Below are 24476 nucleotides of genomic sequence, written 5' to 3'. Positions count from 1 at the left end.
ATGCAAAACCTCACACTTACCTGGACTGAATACCATTTGCCATTCCTTGACCCTGTTACCCAGCTGATCAAGATCTCCTGGTAATTTTTGATAACCTTCTTCACTGTCTATGACACCACCTACTTTAGTGTCTTCAGCAAACTTACTAACCATGCCTTGTACATTCTCATCCAAATAGTCTATATAAATGACAGACAAAAATGGGCCAGAACTGATTCCTGTGACACACTACTAGTCACAGGCCTCCATCACCCTCTGCTTCCTACCATCATGCCAACTGTATATCCACTTAGCTACTTTTCCGTGCATCCTTTTCAGACTAGCCTTCCATACAAGACCTTGCCTAATAACGGGATAATCCGCTTGACGTCCCAGACAGAGTCTTGGTTGAGAGAGGCAGAACCTCTGACGGTGTAGCATTCTTTCACTGTTACACTTCTGTGTCAGCCAAGTCTCTGGAATGGATCTTGAGCTCTCAACCTTCTGGCTTACAGCCAACAAACCTGCAACTAATGGAGCAAGCAAAAAAAAACTGCAGATGCTACCAATTCAAAACAAATAAAAGAAGTTGTTGGGAAGAACTTGGCAGGTCAGACAGCATCCACAGAGAGAAACCAAGTCAAATGTTTTGGGTCAATGACCCTTCATTCAACCAGGCTAATGTTTAACTGGGCATCAGCTGTAACTTTAATATTCAAACTGAGTAATTTAACATTAATCTAGTGACAGAGGATTGTGACACATGTCAATAATCCACATTTTTACAGTTCATGTGACTATATTAATATACTGTCAATGTTTTGATTACATACTGTTACTACAGACGTTACTCACAGTATCTGAATTATACCTTCAGTCAGTAGATTTAAGACACAATGTTTCGAAAAGAAATCCTGAAAGTTAATTCCCCGATTAAAGTTAATTAAATTCTATAGATTAATAATACTCCATTCTGAAAAAGATGTCCAACAAAGAAAACACTTCACCTCAGCATAAATCACATGTCCAGTTTGTGTTTCTTTACTTACTGTAATGTTACTATGGCTGAAAACCTACTTCATTTTTTTCTGCCTGTCCTTGCTTTCTAGGTCAGGGTTTATATTGATGGCTAAGGGAGCCATCAGCAGATAGCTTAAAACTATTAGCTTACTAGTAGACATCAGCTCGTATACTAGAAATGACTAAGATTACAAAATTACCCTATATAATGAGATTAATATAACCAGGCTATAAGGTAATCTGTTTAAATAACCAATGACATTCAAAATGCAAGCTGATTAAATAACTAATGATATTCAACTTGGAAATTACTAAAGATTCACTACTTCCTACTCCATCTAAAATGTTAATTGCTTAACAAGAACTCCAGAAACATGGCAGTTAGCTAGAAGGTCAATACCACTCCAGATCTATGTTCTGTTAGCATTATACATAACTATATTGAATGATGGATGTCCAGTCACCGAGGCTACCAATAATCTGCACACAAGTTGGTCCATTCTACCTCAATTCAACCATGCTTGTAAATGCTGCTACATAAACAATGCTTGCATTTGCAGAATGCCCAATCAAGTTATACATCTCAAAAGGGCAGTCTATAATGAACCAATGAAGCTGTTTTGCAGATAACTAAATTTATAGTTGCAACAACCAGATGAACAAGTTATTTCTTGATAGATGAATTCTGGCAAGACATCTGAAGAGCTCTGTCTTCCAAGTTACAAATCACATCATTTGCACGCAAGTGAACAGACCAGCCAGATTTCTATTCAATGCCTTATCTGGTTTAAAAACATGCAGTGAAATTTCTTCCAGAACATCTTACCTGCAGAGATATTAATGATTTCTTTAACAATTGCATTCTGTGCTTCTTCATACTCTTCTCTGCTCTTCATGTAGTCCTCATTATAAGAGCTCAGCTTACTAGAAGAAACATTCATAAAACCAAGTTTCACAAATTCAGTTCTTAAGAGGTGAATATCAGAATATTTCTGACGTAAGCAATGCATTTTAAGGACATCTTTGCATTTGGCCAAGCAAAACCTGAAAGCAGATGCTTTCTGGAATTGTATCACAGTAGGGAAAGAAGGTAGGGACAACAGTGGGAACTGGCTGCACTAAATTCAGAGTAATTTCAGAAAGAACTTGACAAGGATTCAACTACACAGAGACATGTCCTAGATCATAAAAATAGAAAATGCTGGAAATACTCAGGTCTGATAGCTTCTGTGGAGAGAGAAAATTATTGTTTCAGTTCAGTGACCTTTCATCAAACTGGGAAAAGTTTTTAAATCAACCTCAATTTTAACTCAGAGATACAAGAGAGACTGCAGACGCTTTAATCTGGAGCAAAAAGCAAACTGCTGGAAGAACGCAGTGGGTCAAACAGCATCTGTTGAGGCACAGGGATAGTTGACATTTTGAGTTGAGACCCTGCATCAGGATTTTGCTCAACTTTAACACAACTTGCACTATTTTGCTTCTGTCAAACACAACACAAATGGCCTTTTTGATCTTGTATCTTCCATCACAAGATTGATTCTTGTCCTGCATCAACTGACTTGTCCTCTCCATAACTCATCTTAATGCCGTGCAATTGGTTTCTCAAAATCTATTAACTAATTAAAATTGTGTTCTGTGGACTAATGAAGCATTAATAATGGAGAAGCAATACTTGAAGTCATGCTCTAATGCTCAGCCCCTTGTCCCAAATACAACAATGACATCCACAGCAGCTAAATTGACTGTATTAATTAGAATTTTCAACCCATTTTACTCATAAATAGCACCAATATACATTCACTTGTTGGACAGTGGAAAAATATAATGGTACAGGGAGTACAACAGCTGAGGGGATAGAACAGTGCATTCTATTATAGGCTCAAAAGCATAGGTATAACCTGGACTGAAGGAGGCTGCAGAGGTAGAATGATGAATGAGGGAATAACTTTGAAATCAATGTCCGAAGGATGGGATATTCCATAGACAAATGTGATAAGACGAGCAGGATTTAATGCAGGTTAAGATATAATTGACATGATGTGCATGCAAGAAGCTAGCCAAATGGGCAATGCCGTAATCGTGGGTGAGGTTTTGGCTGGAGTAACTGGCCCATCTGTGATGTCACACAGGCAGTTAGATAACACAGCAGCAATTGTACAATCCAGGGTGAAAACAGAGATAAGGCTGGATGCTATAAGCACACCGTGCATAGGTGCCAAGTAGCAGCAGGTAAATTGAGGAATGTAAGGGAGCCAAGTAATGAAGATTAAACCATGTTAAACCTTACCACATGCAGACAGGGGATGTCAGCACAGCACTTGCTGGTTGGAGTCAGGAAGCAATGGAACCATGCTGCCAGACAGGATCACCACAAAACAAGGAAACGGAGGACAACCCTAAAGATTACATTTGGAATTCACAGCTATGCTTCCTTTAAACCAATGACCCCATTAATGCACCACCCAGCAGAAATCAGGAGGCCATACTGGATGGTTCTGCCTGAACTCCCCTCAACCCTTCCTTCAAGATCCATACTCACCACCCTACCATTAAGCAGAAGCATCGAGATCAAACACAGTATGCAAACTGCAATTTTACCTAACTCAGCATATGCAGCAGCAACAATAGATCAGACCAGAAACCTTTTTAGTTTGGATGGCTCAGCTCTTCAACCAAATGATGTATTTCAGTGAATGTAACAAATCAACTTGCTCAGGCAGTTTCATTCTGGTTGGTAGTATGAAGTCCTTGTGTACTCCAACTGTGTTTAATCACAAGTTAATTCCAGGAAATGCACCCAGGTTCTTTGAAAGAAGTTCAACTTCTATCCATGCAGCTCGACTCAAATTTGCATCCTACAATGACGAGCTCGATGTAATGTGACTCTCAAAGATGTCAACACTCAAAGATGCAAAGTGTTGTTTTGGGTATTCACCCAAAATATAACTGAACTAGTGACAATAACGCTAGAAAGGACAAAACAAAATAAAATTCTGACCTATTTGTGAACCGGACTCCATTCTTCTGGATATCTATAGTATTAAATTTCTTATTGTTGCGAAGGGCCTTCTCCTCCTTGCAGGTGACACGGAAGTAATAACCCAATTGAGCGTTTGACTCCAGTTTCACAGTCTTTCCAGCTTCCAGACCTACATATAAATTAAGGAGATAATTAAAGGAAACTGTCCCACAGGTATCCAATTACAAAATGTTCATTTTTGATTCATTCTTTTTCGTCACTCCCAACACCACCTTTCTCTATCTTAAACTATGGTAAATCCCATTTACTAGATCACATTAATTCCAAAGGTCAGTGATTCTGTCAACAGTATATTCTGGTGTTACTTATGCTCACTTGATCTGCTATCCACAATATCTTTGCAGGGTGGAAAAAAAATGCAGCACTCAGATTTTGAGCTGCCGGTCATGGGAGGTAAAAGGAAAACAATTGAAATCTATCCTAGCTTCCCAAGGCAAGATATAAAAGCTTATTACAAAATTTTTGACAAAGTTTTTTTTATTCCAAAATAAACTTTATTCATAATAAAAGACAAACTATATACAATTATAAAACCGTGCAAGCCTTTACATTCTTGTACAGATCAATCATTAGTGTCACCTTTTTATATAAATAACACAGCACCGATGCCACGCGTGTGGCTGCCTGGGGGCTACCCAGTCCTGTATTTACAATATTCAAGGGGCTTTTTCACCTGACCCTGCCCCTCACTCTCCAGTGGCAGAAGAACCCTAAACTGTAGTCCTTCCCCACCGAGCCCTTGCGTTGGCTGCACCCAGCTTCAGTGCGTCCCTCAGCACATACTCCTGCGCCTAGAATGTGCCAGTTGGGAACATTCCCCTACGGACATCTTGCAGTGCTGAAGACCAACAAGTTTCAGGTAGACCAAAGGGCGTCTTTCACCGAGTTGATGACCTTCCAGCAGCAGTTGATGTCTGTCTCTGTGTGTGTCCCTGGGAACAGCCCGTAGATCAGAGAATCATCTGTTACGCAGCTGCTGGGGATGAACCGTGACAAGGACCCTTGCATCTTTCGCCACACCCTCCTCGCAAACCCACAGCAAAGAAACAGTGCAAGTTTCATCACTGGTAACATGTTAACTCCTCCCACCTTAAGGTGAGTTGTGGAAGAAGTCAGTTTCACTTCTTAGCCAGCAGCAGGCATCTGGCAGAAGGGAGCATGAAAAACCCTTAAAACTGAAGCTTCTCCAGTAACAATATTGATTAGGTAAAGCTTGATATTTTAAAAAAATGAATATAGTATCACTTTCAGAAAGAGTTCCAGTTCAATAGGATACATATTTCTCCCCCACATTTAACTAGGGTTTTGAGCTATTTTCCACAACCTACATATAAATCCTAGGCAAACTATGAATGGCTTTTCACCAAAATCCCAATTGATTTCTCAAATTTGCCTTGCTATTGAAGTGAAAGGTTACAGGTGTGGTTTACGTTAGGGAATCCAATAATCACAAACAGTCACTCAGTAAAGTTGCAGGTTTCCTCCTCTGATAAAACGTACACAACCTTTGTGTAATTACATTTCTAATGATAATGTCTATAAGCAACATTGATCCCAGGTAACATTTCGTTATACCCTAGCAAGTGAAATATATGCTATCATCTGTAACTAATCTCAAACAAAAAAAATATTCTATTACCCTATAGTAGATGGTACAAGGAAGAGTAATTGCAGCACATTTTCTCCCCCAATTTCCCACACTTGATAGGGAAGTCCCTTACCAATTCAAAACCTCCCCACGTGATATTGGGAGCAAGCCTAATGTCAACCAAAACCCTAGCTTTCAACATTGTTAAAAACAACTTGCAGATAAAGCACATTTAAATGTAGTAAAACAGTCCCACCCCACTCCCATATCTGATGTTTCATAGTATTACTGACACATAAGGAATAACAGGACAAATACCAAAAAGTTGGACAAGCTGGTTTAAAAATTGTATTTTAGAGTTGGAGAGAAATAGAGAGTTACAAAGAGGATTCCAGAGTTCAGGCAGTTGATGGCACACATAACAATGATGTTTTGATTAAAATGAAACATAAGCAGAGATAGAGACACAAGAGACTGCAGATGCTGGAAGTCTGGAGCAATAATAAAAAAAAGGAGCTAGAGAAACTAAGCAGGTCAGGCACCATCTATGCAGGGAATGAACAGTTGACATTTCAGGTCAAGACCCTTCATCTGAACTGATGTCCAGATCAAGAGTCCAGAGTCAGGACCAATTCATTTCCCTCCATAGATGTTGCCTGACCGCTGAGTTCCTCCAGCTCCTTCGTGTACAAGCAGGGACAGAATTATCCTGGAAGGTTAAAGTGTTGGAGGAAGGTAATGAGATAGGGAAGAGAAAACGGAAATGAAATTGTGAAATGAAGATGCAACTTCACTGAGAGCTAATGTAGCTTAGAGAACATAGAAGTGATGGGTAAAGAGAACTTGGTGCAAGTTAGGATGCAGGCATCAGTATTTAGATCACTTCAACTTTGAGGATGGAAAATGGTACGATAAACAGGAATGTATCAGAACAGGTTACAAAAGACACGGGTGATGATTTCAGCAGCAGATAAACTGAGGTAGAGTCGAGTTACGCTAGGAGGTGTCCAAGTAATGGAAGCTCATCTCAGGGTCAAATACAATTCCATATCATAAATCATTCAGAAATCTGACACTTTTATTTCCCCACACAACAGCCTATTTAAAATAGGGCATTATATGAGTATCAGTTAAGTTAATCTAGTGCACTGGGATGAGAAATGGGGTTCCAGATCTGGAATCCGATTTAAATCCAGCCCAAACTAATGGGATGGAGCTCACCTGCATTTTTCGCCTACACATGTCCACCTAACATGATGCTCAATCCACTTACTGGTGAGAATGGAACTACAGTGGCCAAATAAATTTAGTTCAATACCTGATAAAGCTACAGAATAGCCAATGTGAGAAATGAACACTCATACGAGTACATTAAACATTGCTCTTCTAAAGTTAGGTCAAAAGACATTGCAGAGCATAACAGCAGCTATTCCCTGGATTTCATATTCAATTTTGATTCAGTTTTCAAATGGAAAGTGTGCACTGCTACATATCACTAATTGGTAATACTCCTGTAAAACATCTTGGAACTTTTTAATTACATTAAAGCCACAAAACAAAGACATTGCAGTTATTGTTGTATGAACACAAAAGAATGAATCAGAAATCTATTTTGTACCTAACTCTCTGGCAGCTTGGTTGAGAGCTGACTGCATACTTTTCTCCAGGTCATCCATCTTCTCCCTCAGTTCACTCAGATTTGGATCAAAAGATGGTTTAACCAGGAACTCATGATTTTCCACCTGTTAAAAGCAAATGATTGCTTTCAATGTTGACATAATTATCGCAAAGCTATCTAATTAATTTATCATTGTAAAGAAAAGGCCATTCAGCACACTGAAGCTCTTGTGCCCATTTCTGAGGAGGTTGGGAAGGGAAAAAAAGGAAAAAAAAGTGATGATGCAGGAAACAGAAAATACTGGAAATACTAGGTAGATCAAGCAGCTCCTCTGGAGAAAAAGTACATATTTCAGGTTGAAGACCTTTCTTCTGATGAATGGTAACTGCCCAATACATCATGGGCACATCTCTCCCCATTGGTAGTATCTACAGGAGGCGCTGCCTCAAGAAGGCAACATTTATCATCAAAGACCCCCACCCTCCCGCCAATCAGGGCCATGCCATCTTTTCACAGCTACCGTCAGGCAGAAGGTACACAAGCCTGAAGTCCCACACCACCAGGTTCAAGAACAGCTACTTCCCTTCAACCACTACGGTTCAGCAACACTATGACCACTTTGCACTAAAATGGACTTTTTTTTGTTCTAATTGTGTTCTTTCTTGCACAATTCTTGTATAATTTATGTTTTTCTTGTGAATGCTGCTTATATGATGCTATGTGCCTGTGATGCTGCAGCAAGCAAGTTTGTAATTACACCTGTGCATACATGTACTTGTGCATATGACAATAAACTCAATTTCAAATTTGGAATTGACAAGTAATATTAACCTTATCTCTCTACAGATGCCTGATCTGTGAAGCATTTCCAGTATTTTCTGTTTTTGGAAAATATCTGTTAGTTCTCGACATGGATTACAAGACAGAAGTACCAGAAACGAGAACAGATCTCTCGGTATCTGTAAGAGGATAATTAATATTACAGGTATTCATTTGTCCTTATGCACCAGAATAGTAATCCATCCCAATTCTTTCATTCAATTCAACTATACAGCAGCATTTGGAAAGGATTTGAGAGCAGATCTTTCACATTTTCAGGGAAGCCATGAAGACAATAAGAGGAAACCAAAACCACAAATAAATAAATCAAAATGGAATAACCTTAAGGAAATAAGCAAACAGAACTGGATTGATATGGGAAGGAACGAGATAACACTGGAGACACAAGAGACTACAGATGCTGGAATCTGGAGCAAAAAACAAACTGTTGGAGGAACTCAGCAGGTCAGGCAGCACCTGTAAAGGATAGTCAATGTTTTGGTCACGATCCTTCAATTGAACTTAAAGTTAAAGGGGAGGTGGCAGTAAAAAGCAAAGGGGTGGGGCAAGAGCTGGCAAGCAATAAGTGAATCCAGGGAGGAGGGATGATTGACAAATGGAGGACGGAAGGGTGGAAATAGCGACAGAGGCTGGGAAGTGATTGGTGGAGGCAACGAAGGGCTGCAGATGATGGAATCTGATAAGAAAGGAAGGTGGAGGTGGGGTGGGCAGGTGGGAACAGTGGGGGGAGGGACCCCATGGGAGTAGTGTGTGGCTAATGGGCAGATGGTGTACGCAGAAGTAATATTGCATGGCTGGAGGTGGTGTCTTTGGCTGATAAATGAAAATAAGGGCTCATCTGCCCTTTCAGACAGATGAAAAAGACCCATGGCACTATGCAGAAGAACAACAACTGTGGAATTATTCCAGTATGCTTGCCAACAAACACAACAAAAAAAGCAAATGCAGTTTACTGGGGGCCCCAGTAATGAAGCCAGTCACAGGATTTTATGAGAGAGAAATTGTAAACCTTCTAATACTTTTTTCCCCAGCAGTAATCATCCACTGCCACACCAGCAATTAAACTTTATTTCACCTTCACCTGAAAATCACTTGCTCACCTCTTGCACATTAGTGTGCAATGTCCCATCACAGACTAATGAATGCCATTTCCCTTCATCCTACAGCACCAAACTGCAAATGGGAGTTGGATTCCATGATACAAAAAAAGACAGCAATAGTGCACCATCCACACAGCTGCTTCAAGCAACCACTTTCTAGACTGACTTGCTTCCCCAAGTCCAATCAGCTTTGTCAACAGCACTTCTGGGAAAACAAAACACTCAGGAGCTGGCACCTTCTCATTAAGATAAACCAATTCCAAGTCAGATATTAGCAGTGAAGTTAGAGCACCTTCTGATCATCACAGGCTGTTCTATTACTGGCACATATCCAAAGCAATATTTTGATAACATTTTTCTAAAATTTGAAATATTTACTTGACATAATACAGAAGCTAAATATTATAGTTCTGCCCTCAAACCATGATACAACTTTACAATACAATGAGAGGAATTTAATTAGCCTCACCAATTTTCATCCAGACTTTTGAGAAATTAGTTTACTCATTTCAAAATGCTGCAAGAGAATTATTTTCTTTGTTACTCTCCAATGTCTGGATTCTTAATTAATTACACCCATTGGAAGACACTGCATAATATGCAAGTTTGTTTTTATTTAATCCACACAGGCGCTCACTTTCACCTTCCACAGATTACATGTGTAAGAGCTTTATACATCAGCTGCCTCAGCTAAACCACATACCTGATTCAGGTCCAATGTAGTCTCAATCAACTCCTGAAACTTGGCAAAATCAGAGATAAGATCAGTCAGTGGGGAGATAAAGACAGCTTTCAGTAACATCTGGTGTGCTCCTGTGGAAAAAATTAACATCGATTACATTAGATAAGTCAAGGCTGTAACACAAGAGAAGAAAGGATTTATTTCAGTAAACAATATATTAATGAAAATTCTAATAGTCAAGATACCAGCATTTCACTGAATGACTTAATTATGGGCCATTTATTGTGCAAACAAACAATGAGGGCATGAGCCCAGTTATCTATGTATAGTTGTTGCAGCAATATCAGGTGAAGGCAGGTGTGAAGCTAAATACAGAAATCTATATTTGCGCTACTTGTGGCACTTGACCATTAGATTCGCATAAATGCCACCTGGCTCTCCAATGAAACTACTGTGGTAGGTACAATGTAAATTTTCCAAGGAAAATTTTACCCATTTCGTTTGAAGCATCCTTTTAACAATTGCCCATCAACCTTCCAGAGAGTGAAAATTTACTACAAGTGTGGAACATCATCCCTTCAGGGTGTTAACTATTGATGATTTTAAACATTCAAGACTCTTCCCATTTCTCTTCTCTCCATAGTAATCCAGTGTTTCCACCTCCCCCTCTGCCCCCATTTATTTCTCTTTCTGTACCCAAGTTCATCCACTCTATATTTCCGTCAGTCCCTGGGCTCTTAAATCTTCCAATTTAATGGTTCAAGAAACACTGTTCTCTCTGCTCACTCATGGCCCTGCTTCCCCTTCCCCTCAATAAGAGGATTATCAGTCCTTGCATTTTCAACAGTCTTTTGTGCAAAACAAAATTAAAGATCTAACCTTAAGCCTGAGCAAATTATGGCTGAATGGACTATGATCATTGTTACATGGTTCAAATACATGATCACATGTACTTCAAGTGTACTTCAGTGAAAATCACTAAAATTGGCAGGGTGCAGCCTCATTACTGACAGAGCTGAAACAGTCCAGAAAGGCATGGCTGCCAGACTGGGTTTGCAACAGGTGGTGAATCAACCCACACAAGAATTGATCTGCCAGATGTCATCCCCACCATTCTATCTGTTGCAGATGCACATTTCCATTATAGTACTGACAGGGGTAACCAATAATTGTTAAGCAAACTCCCAACTTTACAGCAAGGACTCCCTCTATTATGTTGTTGGTTGTTGCCACTACCATTGTGGCAATGGAGCAGACTTGGAATTGGGCATCCATGAGGTACTTTGGGCCATCATCAACAGAATTGTATTCCACTACAAAATGGAACCTTGTGGCCAGGGCACTTGACATTACCATCAAGCCAGAGCACCAAGACTCATTGGTTCAATGAGGAGAATTTTTCAGTATTACCATCATCCACTCCCTAACCATAAACATCCTGGGGGTCACCACTGACCAGAAACTTAACGGACCAAAGAAATACTGTGGCTTCTTTATTATGCATTTGTCATTTGCATCTGCATCATTACTGTTATGGTCAGCACTTATGGTCTGTCCCCAATTCCACTTAAGATCATGGTGGTGAACCACCTTTTTAAACTGCTGTAGTTCATCTGGTGAAAGTACTCCCACAAAGCTGTTGGGTAGGGGATTCTAGTAGCAACTTGCACTTCTTCCAGTCTAGTGTACTGCATACATGGTCTCCTCCACAATGAAGACACTAAACTCAGATCAGGTAACCGCTTTACAGAACGCCTGTGTTCAGCCTGCGAGGATGATCCCGAGCTTTCTCTGCCTGACACTTCAAATCACCATCCATCTCTGACCTATCTGTCTGTGGTCTCCCGAACTGTTATAGCAAAGCTCAATGTTGCCACCACCTTTATGCTAAATAGAACAGATGACTTGGAACAAACTTGGATACTCAAACGGAGACACAAGAGACTGCAGATGCTGGAAATCTGGAGCAACACACACAAGATGCTGGAGGAAATCAGGTCAGGCAGCAACTACAGAGGGAAATCTATAGTCAACACTTCAGGCCGAGACCCTTCATCAAGACCGAAAAGAAAGGGCAGAAACCAGAATAAAAGGTTGGGGGGGGAGGGGGAAGAGAATGAGCCTGTGGGTGATATGCGAATCCAGGTGAGGGCAGAAGGTAAGTAGGTGGGGGTGGCGGGGGTTGGGGGAAAAAGTAGGAATGATGTGAGAAGCTGGGAGGTGATAGGTAGAAGAGGAAAGGGCTGAGCAAGATGGAATCTGATAGAAGGACAGAGGACCATGGAATAAAAGGGAAGGAGCTGGGGAAACCAAAAGGAGGAAGGTGTGGGTGAAGGGCAGGGGAGGGGAAAAAGAAGGGGTAAAGGGTCGGGAAACAGTGGGGAGTGGTTACCGGAAGTTAGAGAAATCAGTGTTGATGCTGTCAGGTTGGAGACTACCAAGATGGAATACAAAGTGTTGTTCTTCTAATCTGTGTTTAGCATCAACTTGGCAGTGGTCAGACATGTCAGTGTGGGAATGGGAAGGGGAATTAAAATAGCCAGCAATTGAGAGATCCTGGCTGTTCTGGTGGATGAAACGAAGGTGCTCGACAAAGCGATCCCCCAATCTGTGTCAGGTCTCACTGCTGTACAGAACGCTGCACTGGGAGCACCGGATGCAATAAATGACACTGATGGATTCACATGTGAAGTGCTGTCTCACCTGGAAGGACTGTTTAGAAACCTGAATGGTGGTGAGGGAGGTGTAGGGACAGGTGTAACACTTTGCACAGTTGCAGGGATAAGTGCCTGGATGGGGATTGGTGGGGAGGGATGAGCAGACAAGGGAGATAGAACGATCCCTGTGGAAAGTGTAGAGGGGAGGGGAGGGGAAGATGTGCCTGGTGGTGGGACCCCGTTGAGGATGGCAGAAGTTGCAGAGAATGATATTTGGATACGGAGGCTTATGTGGCTCTGCCCTCTTTCTTTCCAGTCCTGATGAAGGGCCCGAAACGTCGACTGTTCATTTCCTTCCATAGATGCTGCCTGACCTGCTGAGTTCCTCCAGCATTTTGTGTGTGTTGTTTGGACTCTCAAAACTGGGTATCCATGAACCATCATCAACTTGCCTCTGGATATATTGTGGCCCTCTGCACTTGGTATCAAAACTCTACAACTTCCAGTAACTCACATCTGTTTGCATCACATCCGGCCAGTTTTGCTGAAGGTCAACCATCCATGGTATTGGCTCAGTTTTTCTCTCTCCATAAGCATGGCCTAACCTGCTGGACATTTCCTACAGCTCTGCACTTCGCAGATTTTACCTGGTTGCATTCTCTCTCTTTCTAACTGCCCTCATTTTTATAGCTTTTGTATTTCATTATTCATGTTCTCTTTTCTGACTGTCCTCTAACCTATCAAATGGATGATGTAATCTACAGTGCATTCCCACCAGTGTGACCCTATCAGAGATATTCCATTTGTCCTACATCTCCCCCACCTTCTCTGCAACTTAAAATGAATTTATTTTCTCTTTCCCAGATCTGACAAGGGGTCTTTGACCTGAAACAGTAACTCTATTTCTCTTTCCACAGGTGCTGTTAAGCTTCTCCAGCACTTTGTTTTAATTTCAGATTTACACCATCTGCAGTTTTTTTAAAAAATGTTCAATGCAGAACACTATTCATTTATGTTGAACATACAAGTACCTTGTATGTTACTTCTTACCTTGGTACCTATCCAACACCTGCACCATATTTGGGAGGTGGTTGACAGCCTGGTAAATACGATAGCAGTCCTGTAGGACTGCTGCCTGACGCTGGAACTTCTTCGCCAAGCGATTGAGGTCAGGAAAGCGCCGAAGAAGATCTTCTTGTAAATTCTGTCGAAGCTCTGTGTCTTCCACAAAAGCCTCCACTAGGTTAAGTCTTGTTAAAGCAAATTATAAGAAATCATTAGGCATTTGTTTCAATAGATCAGTGTCCAAAATAATTAATAAAGTTAATTTCAAATCATAAACTCACAGAACAGAGGGGACAACATAAAATGAAAATAACCATTTCAACCTGACAACTGCAGCAATGTGGCACATGAAAGGGCTTTGCCCAGCTCAATGACATATTATTCAATTTCCCCATTTTATCTGCATTTTTGTGCAAAAATGGCAAGTCTGGGAACCAGGTCTCACCCAGGTGGGATTTGGAAAGAGTTGTGACTCCCTACATACAACCTTCTCATATAAAATTCATTGCAACATCGGTAGGTACCCGACAGCTCATTGGCTGCGCATCACCTGTTTGCGGCTTTCATTCATGGCCAAAAAAAGAATGAGAGGTGGTTTAGGGAGAAAATTAATAGAGAATTAAAAAGACAGACAAATGTCTTGACCCTTGAAGATGGTCAACTTAGATAAAAAGGCAGCACTTAATTATGAATTCCTGTTCACAAAATAGAATATTTTCCCAACCTCCAGACACTTCAAAGCAGGTACTGCCAATGCTCTTAACTTTTGAAATGTGGCCATTTTGTATACGAAACACCCCGTTAACCTTAGTGATACATCTGATCAATGCCAAGTTACTTCGTGCCTCAGATTACAGAGGAAACAAGAAACCAAGATTCTAACTCCAGATTGTTTTCCAGTGCTGCCCCCAAGTACAAAATAGATTATGCCAAGGTCAATATTAATTGTGGAGCACCACAGTCACAAAGCTTCTAAGCATATAGTATTATTACAGCGTATGTTGCAGAGAAGGTGGTAGAAGGGACAGATAGGACAAAGGGTGAGATCAGGTCAAGTGGGTTAATGGGGCAATTGCAGTACAATTACACCTTTCTGTGTTGTGTGTCGCTAAAAGCAGGGCTGTGGGACATGCACAGCAGGTCAGGCTGTAATACTGGGGAGAGAAACTGAGTCAACATCACAGATGGATGGCTTACAGCAGAAATGGCTGGTTCTAATACAGACAGGAAAAGCAAGTTACCTAATGTTGGAGAAATTTATATTGTATTTAGAAGGCTGCAATATGTCCAGACGGAAGACAAATTGTTCCTCAAGCTTGTTGTAATATTACAGGAGGTCACAGATAAAAGGTGAAAGTGGGAGGGGATGTTAATTCTCTGTTTGCAAGTTATGAAAAATCCTACTCCTGACATTTCAACATACAGGCCTCCCCAGCTTACAAGCGCCTGACTTATGTACAGCCTGTACACATGAACAAGCGGCTGACAGACTGATGGTATGGATTTGCCAGCTGCTGCAGGGTTGCAGGCATTCTCTTCTGCCTGGGAACTCTGATCATGGCTGCATTTTTTACTTGTGAACTGATTGGGTTACGAACAGTTCATAGGAATGAAACCCTGCCGTAACCTACGGACGACCTGTGTTGTATTCTTAGTTTTAAATCTTCTCATATTGTTCTGCCATCATCAAATTTAAAAAAGCTAATCTTGCAACTTGAAAATATATCAGATTCTTGGGTACTATTCTGCCACTGTGTGGCTATAATAGTGCAGTACAGATAAAAAGAAAATCAAAGGACCTAATAGAAAAATTAATTCCCCTCTTTCCATTCACCCGCATCTTATTTAAAAGGCACATAGTTCTCTGGAAGTGGTGACACAGGTAGACAGGGTGGTAATGGTGGCGTTTGGTATATGCCTTCAAATCAGTCAGGTCACTGAGCACAAGAGTTGGGATGTCACGTTACAGCTGTACAAGTCTTTGGTGAGACCACATTGGGAGTATTGTGCACAGTTCTAGCCACCAGCTAGTGGAAGGATGTCATTAAGTTGGAAAGGCTGTATAAAAGATTCATGAGTATGTTCACCCCTGGAGTATACGGAGGCTGAGGGTTGACCTTAGAGAGAGATGAGAGGGGAAAGATTCAAAAGGGACCTGGTGGGAAACTTTTTTTTTACCACCGCCCCCCCCCCCCCTCACCCACCACACACAGAGAGTGGTGGGTATATGGAACAAGCTGCCAGAGGAATCTGTAGAGGTTGGTACAACTACAATGTTTAAAAGACATTTAGTACATGGACAGAGAGGATCTACAGGGATAATGGGCCAAATGTAGGCAAATGGGACTAACTTGGATAGACATCTTGGTTGGCATGGAGAAGATGAGCCGAAGGGCCTGCTTCCCTGCCATATAACTGTGTATTTCACAACGATACTTCTATAATTAACATAGCTTACGATGTATAGTTTTGGTCTCCACATCACAGGAAAAAGAGTGATTGCACTGGAGAGAGTGCAGAAGAGATTTAAGGATGTTGTCAAGACTGGAAAATTGTAACCATGAGGAAAGAAGTGGATGGGCTCAGGTTGTTTGCTTTAAAACGGGGACACAAGGAGAGACTTAATTAAGACCTATAAGATTATGAGGGGCTAGAAATGAGTAAATAGAAAAAAATCCATTTCCCTTTAGCAAATAAGTCAAAAACCATGATGTATGGATTTAAAGTAAAAGGATTGAAGGGGAGATGGAAAAAATACTTTTCTTCCACAAGGTGGAATGGGTAAGAACCCACTGCCTGAAAAGGTGATAGAGGCAGAAATTCTTGTTAAAATGTGTACTTGAAGAGCCATTACTTGCAAAACTACTGAACAAGTGCCGGAAAACAGGATTAGATTGAGTAGCTCTTTTTCAACCAGTATAGACACAATAACCTGAATGTCTCCTTTGTTGTTCATTTTCTATAATTCCATGATTAAAGCTATTGGGCATGTGCCTAATGACAGTGGAACTTCTTGGGAAACATAGTGAAGATCTGCACAATAGCATTCCTGACAAAGGTATCTTAACAAACTCCCAATTAAATTATTTTAAGCATAACATTTTCTTGTCTTTTGCATATGCAACATTTACATCATTCACTCACCCATATAAAATAAGCATATAATTAATTATCTGTGACTGAGCTGTATATGAAAATTTGAGATCAGCAAAAGTTTGCAAAGTTCCAGATCATTATATTGCATATTTTTCTGGCCACAATAAAGTTTCTGAACATATGGTTGTGGTATCAATGTGCCCTAACCAGGTTTTCTTTAGGATATGGAAAATCTAGATTTCTATATCTGAAGAACTGATTGGGTCCAATTCAGGGCTTGCAGCTTTAGAGAGGATGCAGGGTGATTTACTAGAAGAGTACAAGGGAAAAGGGATGACCTTCAGGAACACTTTATTTGCTCCCGAGGTGCTAGAGATTACTAGTTTAGGTTGTCAAGAAAGCCTCAGAGAGTAACTGCCATGCATCCTGTAGATTCATTGTAGTCACAGTGCACTGGTAATGAAGGGAGTACATGTTTGAAGTAGATAAATTGCCAAAAATGGATAGCAATGAAATGCTACAGTTCTGTTGGAAGCCAGAATTATCCATGGAAAAGCAGAGATTATTTTATCACACTCCTGACTTGTACCTTGAGGGAAATAAATGCTTTGGGGAGTCAGGCGAGGACATCCTATTTCTTACGCAATGTGCCAAAAACGGTAATGAAAGTAGATTCAAGTGGCTACTTTCAAGAGAGCTCTGTAAGAATATATGCAATTCTGTAAGGAAAGAGCTGGGAATGGAGCTTACAGATAGATTTGAGAAAACAGGGCCAAAAACAGGCCTTGCTATATTAAGTACCTCTGATGTTTTTGCAGGAAAATTCACTGTCTAGTAAGCAAATCATAGAGAGAAGGAGATTTCAAATTTAACCCTTAGTTTTCACCAATTAATCAAAAAGTTTTTGATGCCTCTAATTTTGGAAAAAAAGAGGAAGAGGAGAAGTACTAAAAGGCTGATGGGACTGAATCTCTTTATCCTTTCTCTCCTGGATGGTTTAGATCTTATACCCTCTGTAAAATTGATCTAATCCATGCCCACAACTTAACTTGCATTTAGTGCAGAAATACATCACCCTTGTGAATGCTGACCTGCAGATGCTCCCCATGTAGCTCTGCCTCAAATTCAAATCCCACCTTAATCATATTCATTGTCATCTCTGTAATTTCCTCCATTCCTACAAGCCTCAGATACCTGCACTGCACCATTTCTTGTCTCTTGAACATTCCACTGGCAGCCATGCCTTCAGCTATCCGAGCCTAAAGCTCCTATTCCTTTCATTAACTTTCCTGTTTGTCTCTCGTCTTTGACCAAGCCTTAAAGCACCTGCCCTAACAGTTCCCTGTGGCTTGGTGTCACATTTTGCTTGATAAAGCTCCTTGAAATGTTTAGCCATCTAAAGGCACTCTATATGTGCAAGCTTTTGCAAGGTATTACCTGCTAAAACAGAGGACAAAGGGAAGTTAACCGGAGAGAAAGTAAAATTCTAAATTTAGAAACTGATCCCTTACTTGCATATAAATTTTATACTTCCCTTTTGTTACCTTTTTACAGAAAACTAAATTCTAAGTTTTAAAATATGGCCAGCAGGGGGCAGCCAAATCTGCTTTAAATTCTTGCTGCTATATTTTCCATTTTGAAAGAATCTTGTGAAGAACTAATGAATTACATTTATATAATACATGTGCCTTTACAGTGGAAAAACAAGGTACTTTGAGACAAGAGGTTAAAATTGCCACCAAGCTCAAGAAAGAGTTAAGGAAGGGCGATGATAAATATGTGCTGTTTTTATCAGAATAGACAAGACTTCCCCACAGTAAGCCACATTCTGCTGGCTACTACAAGAAACATAACCTAGATACAAATTAAAGACTGTGTTAGTATAGAACATAAAAATGGGAAGTTTACTTATGTAGAAAGGTCAGACAGGATTATTTACTAAGTGTAAATGGCAGAAGCAACTACCCAGAAACAATGTATGCATTTCTATAGATCTGAACAAAGCCTCTGAGTATTTAAGTCAAAATACTGCTGAGAAGGGTGGGGTGGAACAGAGAGAGGAAACTTTGTGATTGAGAAAATGGTTGGATTTGTGATGTGTGATATATTTAGTAATCTAGAAAAAAAACTTAATTACTTTCACTGGGTTGCAATTAATTATAAAGAACTCTACGCAGGCTGCATCATTTTCATAACAGCAAGGCTTGCATACACACAAATCACCATTGGTATTTTGGCTCATCTGAGAATAGCAGAACCATCTCAGCTCCAGCACAACTTTGGAAAATAGTTTTGAAAATTACTTTGGCTATACCTAGCCATTTCTGGCCAACAATTCTAATACAGATATACTTCACTTCTTAAAAGAGAATATTCAAGTGGGCGATTCAAACTAGCTGCCAAGATGAAACATCAGCCACAGCAGATCTGAAGGCTACTCTGGTTCAAAATAGTTATTGTTTAAGACCATAAAACATAGGAGCAGAATTAGGCCATTCAGTCCATTGAGTTTGCTCCATCATTCAATCAGGGCTGATTTATTTTTCCCCTCTCAACCCTGTTCTCCTGCCTTCTCCTTGTAACCTTTGACGCCCTTACTAATCAAGAACCTATTAACCTCTGCTTTAAATATACTCAATGACTTGGTCTCCACAGGAGTCTGTGGCAATGAATTCCACAGATTCACCACCCTCTGGCTAAAGAAATTTTTCCTCATCTCTGTTCTAAAGGGATGTCCTTCTGTTCTGAGGCTCTCCCACTACTGGAAACATCCCATTTAACTACAGGACTGTCAATACATAAAGGAAGTTTGCGTGCCTAAAGCTCTCGTCATCCAATGTTGTGGAAATAAAATGCAGATCTGATGTCCTGTTTTTAGGTTTTGCCTAAAGATAATGTGGCTTGTGGATCATCCTGCACAGCAAAAGTTGAGGTACTCAATTGCTCATTAGTGGAAATACCAAAATTAGCTTCTGCTCTCCTAGCCTAGCAAAGGTAAAACTCACAATACACGGAGGGCAGCAGATATCAATAGAGACATTGTCAGATCAACAAGATATTTTCCCCTCCACCACTACCCTCCCCCCCAGACATATGAATTGTCCTGTTAAAAATACCCTTGCTGGATAGCTAACAAGGAAACAAGCTTTTTTGCTTTTGCTCAAATAAAGGACTAGCAGTTTTATCCTTTGAGGATAACATCTGGCCAGAATACCTTCAGCTACATGATTTCAGTGAGGTGCTTTACCAAGATATAGGCCTATCATTAGTAACAATTTTGGTAAAGACAGGAACAGATTGAAACAATAAATAAAGGGCATCACTCAACATTAAAAGTGCACAGGCTTGCACAACTTTAAACAAAGTAGAAAAGTTACTTTTCCATGGTGGTGGAAAATTTATCCCCAAAAAGCTATGAAGTTGATCAATTAGGGAAGAGTTACAGATCCAAGGTAGTTGAAAGAGTTGATAATTATCAAGCTTTGGCCCATAAGCCCACAATCCATTCTTCCCTGAACTTATCTGTTCTAGATGCAATGGGCCCCAAAGCATCCAAGAGTGCAGAATCAAAGTTTTGAGCTCTGCCAGGGCCCTAGATGATGCAATGAAGAAACCTAGGCCCTAACAACTGGCAAAACCCACTTCCAGCTTTTGTCAGATGTCAACTCGTCTCAGTTTTCAGAAACCTGTGACATTCAGGAACAAAAACCATTAGGAATAAGTTTTAAAAAGTCAACCACAAACACCTAATTTTAAAAAAAACACCTCCTTTTCCTCCCTCTAACCCGACAATCACTAATAATGAGCTTGCATTACTGAAAAGCACCTACCATGATTGACTAATGAATTTTGGAATACTGACTATAAGTAGCAAGAGATCCCAGCTTTAATTCAAACTGAGACCGGTTGCATATTTTCACAAATGTTGCTTTTGAGTTTGGTAAGTTGCCATGTTAACTCAGTCCCAGGCTAGTCTCATCAAGGATGAGCAATGAATGATGAAGGAAGTGTATGCAATGTCATTCCACGGATTCCATCCAAATCATCCAGAACTTTTATCATATACACAAGAACTTCTATTCAGCATTTTCCACAATTCCTGGATTCCCCCAAAACACCTTGTTGCGAATCACATACTGCTAATGTAAGGAAACAAGGTCGTAAACTTGTATGTGGGACAGAATCCAGACCAAAGCTTCAGGACAGAACTTAAGAGGCGTTTTCAGTTGTGATGTTGAGCGATCACATTTACCAATCATGTGCTTGCTGACCTACATAAGTTCTTAGTCTACATCATATTGATTTTAAAATTCTCATCCTTACATTCATCTCTCTCCACAGCCTTACTTTTCCATCTCTCCTAGATTCTTCAATCATAAATTCCCCTTAAATCCCCAGATATGGAATTCTCACCCTCACTCAATCCCTGGAAAACACACATTCTGTTGAATGGGCCCTGAACTCTGGAATTCCCTTTGATCACCTCTCCCCTTCTTAGGACATTCTTCTATAGTGGATCCTTCAGCTTAGTTTGTTTCATTATACAAGCCAAGGTTTTTACACTAAAGGTGTTGATGTGCCTTTATGAAAAGTAAATTGTGTTTGACCAATTTACTGGAGTTCTACGAAGAAGTAACATGCATTGTGGTTAAAGGGGAATTAATATTTCTACTATACTAAGATATCCTGGCATAAAGGTGTTTGATAACATTACAGAGTCATAGAATCATACAGAACGGAAACAGGCCCTTCAGCCAACTGAGTCCATGCTGATCATTCCCATCAACTCCACCCAGATTTCACCACTCACCTACACACTAGGGGCAATTTACAATGGACAATTAACCTACCAACCTGCACATCTTCAGAAAACCAGAGCACCTGGAGGAAACCCATGGAGAACATGCAAACTTCACACAGATAGCACTGGAGATCAGTACTGAACCTGGATCGCTAGGGCTGCAAGGTAGTGGCTCCACTAACTGTGCCATTAAGGAAAATAAAAGTTCATGGTGCAGGAGATTAACATATTGATATGGTTAGAACATTGGCTGGCTAACAGGAAACAGAGTAGGCAAATTGGAATGAACTGCCAGAGGAAGTGGTTGAGGTAGGTACATTAAAACATTTACAAGGCATTTGAACAGGTACATGGATAGGAAAGGTTTAGAGGGATATGGGCCAAATGTGGGCAGGTGCGACTAACTTAGATGGGCATCTTGGTCAGCATGGACTGAAGGACTTGTTTCCATGCTCTATGACAGAAGTATTTTTCTGGTTGGCAAAATGCTGAGATTCAACTTTTCACACTTTATATAAGTGACTTGAATGAAGGATGATTGCTAAATTTGCTGATGACACAAAGATAGATTGTGATGACACAAAGATAGATTGTATGTTGTGAAGACCCAAGGAGGCTACAAAGGAATATAGATGACAGTGGGAAAAGATCTGGTACATGGAGTATAATGTGGGAAATTGTGAAAATTGTCCATTTTGGTAGGAAAACTAAGAAAGCATGTTATCTAGTGAGTGATTGCAGAGTTCTGGAGATGCATAAGAATCTGGGGGTTCTGGTGCATGCAGGTCATTATGTAGACTCATAGAATGTTAACATTTATGCTAGGGATTTGAATACAAAATTAGTGGGATTATGCTTTGGTTATATAGGGCATTGGTGAGACTACATCTGGTGCACTGTGTACAGTATTGGTGTCCTTATTGAAGAGACGCAAATATGGTGGAACCAGCTGAGTGAAGGTTTACTAGACTGATAACTGGTGTAAAGGTCAGACAGGCTAAGTTTGTATCTGCTGTAATTTAGAAGGGAGACAGGGGATTTGTTTAAAAACACAGGATCCTGAGGGGTCCAAACAGCATGGATATGGAGAAAATGTTTCCTCTGGTGAGGGAATCAAGAAAAATGTTTAGAAATTATGGTTTTAAAACAACAGAGGCTTTTTGTTTGCCATGATTTTTACGAATCCATCCTTGATTATCACAAATCCATCTAACCTTGCCAAGAGAGGCAAGGTTAAATGGATTCATGATAATCAAGGGGGCAAAAGGTTACCAGGGATAGGATGGAATGTGAAGTTGAGGTTTCAATCAGATCAGCTATGATCTTATTGAGTAGCAGTGCAGGCTCAAGGGAAAAGGCCAAATCCTACTTCTAATTCATGCATATACAAGTACCTAAATGTAAATACTTATACAGGACAACAGCTGCAGCATTTAAGAACACCTAAAGCTGATTCCCTCAGTCAAAAATGAAGCCACAATTTAAAGAGAAGTGACCGAGTTATTTACAGATACAGTAAAATAAGGTCATAAGATATAGGAGCAGATAGGCCATTCAGCCCATCAAGTCTGCTTTATCACTCAATTATGGCTGATATTTTTTCCAATCCCATACTCCTGCCTTCTCCCTGTAACCCTCAACTCCTTTAGCAATCAAGAACCTATCAATCTCAGTCTTAAATACATCCAATGACTTGGCTTGTACAACGAATTTCACAGATTCACCATCCTCTGGCTGAAGAAATTCCTCCTTATCTCAGATTTAAAGGGGCGTCCCTTTATTCTGAGGCTGTGCCCTCAGGCTGTAAAACTCTGATAATCCGGTACAGTCAGGACTTTAGAAGTGCCGGACTACTGGACGTTATTCCCATTAATACTTCACTTTTAAATTGCTTTTTTAGATGTTACCAAGTATTATGATAATTTTTCCAGGCACCACAGTGCATCTGAAGGACACGTGGGTACCAAGGCCCCAGTGTGTCTGGGGTGAGCGTGGGGAAACATCACCTGGTGAGCTAGATGCTAAACAATCACATTTCCAAATATTTAGATTGCTGATTATCAGTGTTTCATGATAGTCATATCCATTTATAGGATTATAAGTAGTGACTGTATATTGTTCTTTATATAAAAAACATTACAGGAATTCCAGCATCTAGTTGAAATCCAGCAGCTATTTGAAGACTGAGTATAGGAAGGAGATAGAGAGCCCAGTGGCATGTGTCAGGACAGCAACCTCTCCCTCAATGTCAGCAAAATGAAGGAACTGGTTATTGATTTCAGGAAGCAGAGTGGAATACACGCCCATCTATATCAATGGTGTTGAGGTGGAGATGGTTGAGAGCCTCAAGTTCCTGGGTGTAAATATCACCAACCATTTGTCCTGGTCCAGCCACGTTGACACTATGGCTAAGAAAGCACACCAACACCTCTTCTTCCTCAGAAGTCTAAGGAAATTTGGCATGCCCCTGATGACTCTCAATTTTTAAAGATGCACCCATGAAAGCATCCTATCCGGATGCATCACAGCTTGGTACACCAAATGCTTTAACAAAGACCAAAAGAAATTGCAGAGAGTTGTGAACACAGCCTATCACACAAACCAGCCTCCCCTCCATTGACCCCATCTTCACTTCCCGTTGCCTCAGAAAAGCAGCCAACATAATGAAGGACCCCTCACACCTTCGTCATTCTCTTTTCTCCCCTCTCCTGTCAGGCAGAGAGTACAAAAGCTTGAAGGCACATAACACCAGACTCGAGGACAGCTTCTATCCTGCTGTTATCAGACTCATGAATGGACCTCTTATATGCTAGAGGTGAATTCTTGATCTCCCAATCTACCTTGTCATGGCTCTTGCACTTTGTTTACCTGCACTGCACTTTCTCTGTAGCTGCAACACTATATTCTGCATTCTCTTTTTCTTTTCACTACCTTGATGTACTTGCGTATGGCATGATCTGTCTGGATGGCATGCAAACAAAAGCTTT

At 40.5% G+C, this 24476-nt stretch overlaps 1 protein-coding gene across 1 annotated transcript in view; it reads right to left on the bottom strand.

Moving 5' to 3' along the window:
* Positions 1–24476, bottom strand: part of msh2 (mutS homolog 2 (E. coli)) — a 52586-nt gene that overhangs the window by 13426 nt on the left and 14684 nt on the right. The window contains exons 7-11 of the mRNA XM_052011173.1: positions 13578–13777; positions 9892–10001; positions 7249–7372; positions 4001–4151; positions 1826–1923 (exon numbers count right to left, since the gene is read on the bottom strand). Coding sequence (XP_051867133.1) covers positions 1826–1923; positions 4001–4151; positions 7249–7372; positions 9892–10001; positions 13578–13777 — 683 coding nt within the window. The remainder of the gene's footprint in view (positions 1–1825; positions 1924–4000; positions 4152–7248; positions 7373–9891; positions 10002–13577; positions 13778–24476) is intronic.

Source organism: Pristis pectinata, chromosome 3 (genome assembly GCF_009764475.1).
Source record: "Pristis pectinata isolate sPriPec2 chromosome 3, sPriPec2.1.pri, whole genome shotgun sequence".
In the NCBI taxonomy this organism is placed as follows: domain Eukaryota; kingdom Metazoa; phylum Chordata; class Chondrichthyes; order Rhinopristiformes; family Pristidae; genus Pristis; species Pristis pectinata.
This window is presented reverse-complemented; position numbering and strand designations above follow the sequence as displayed.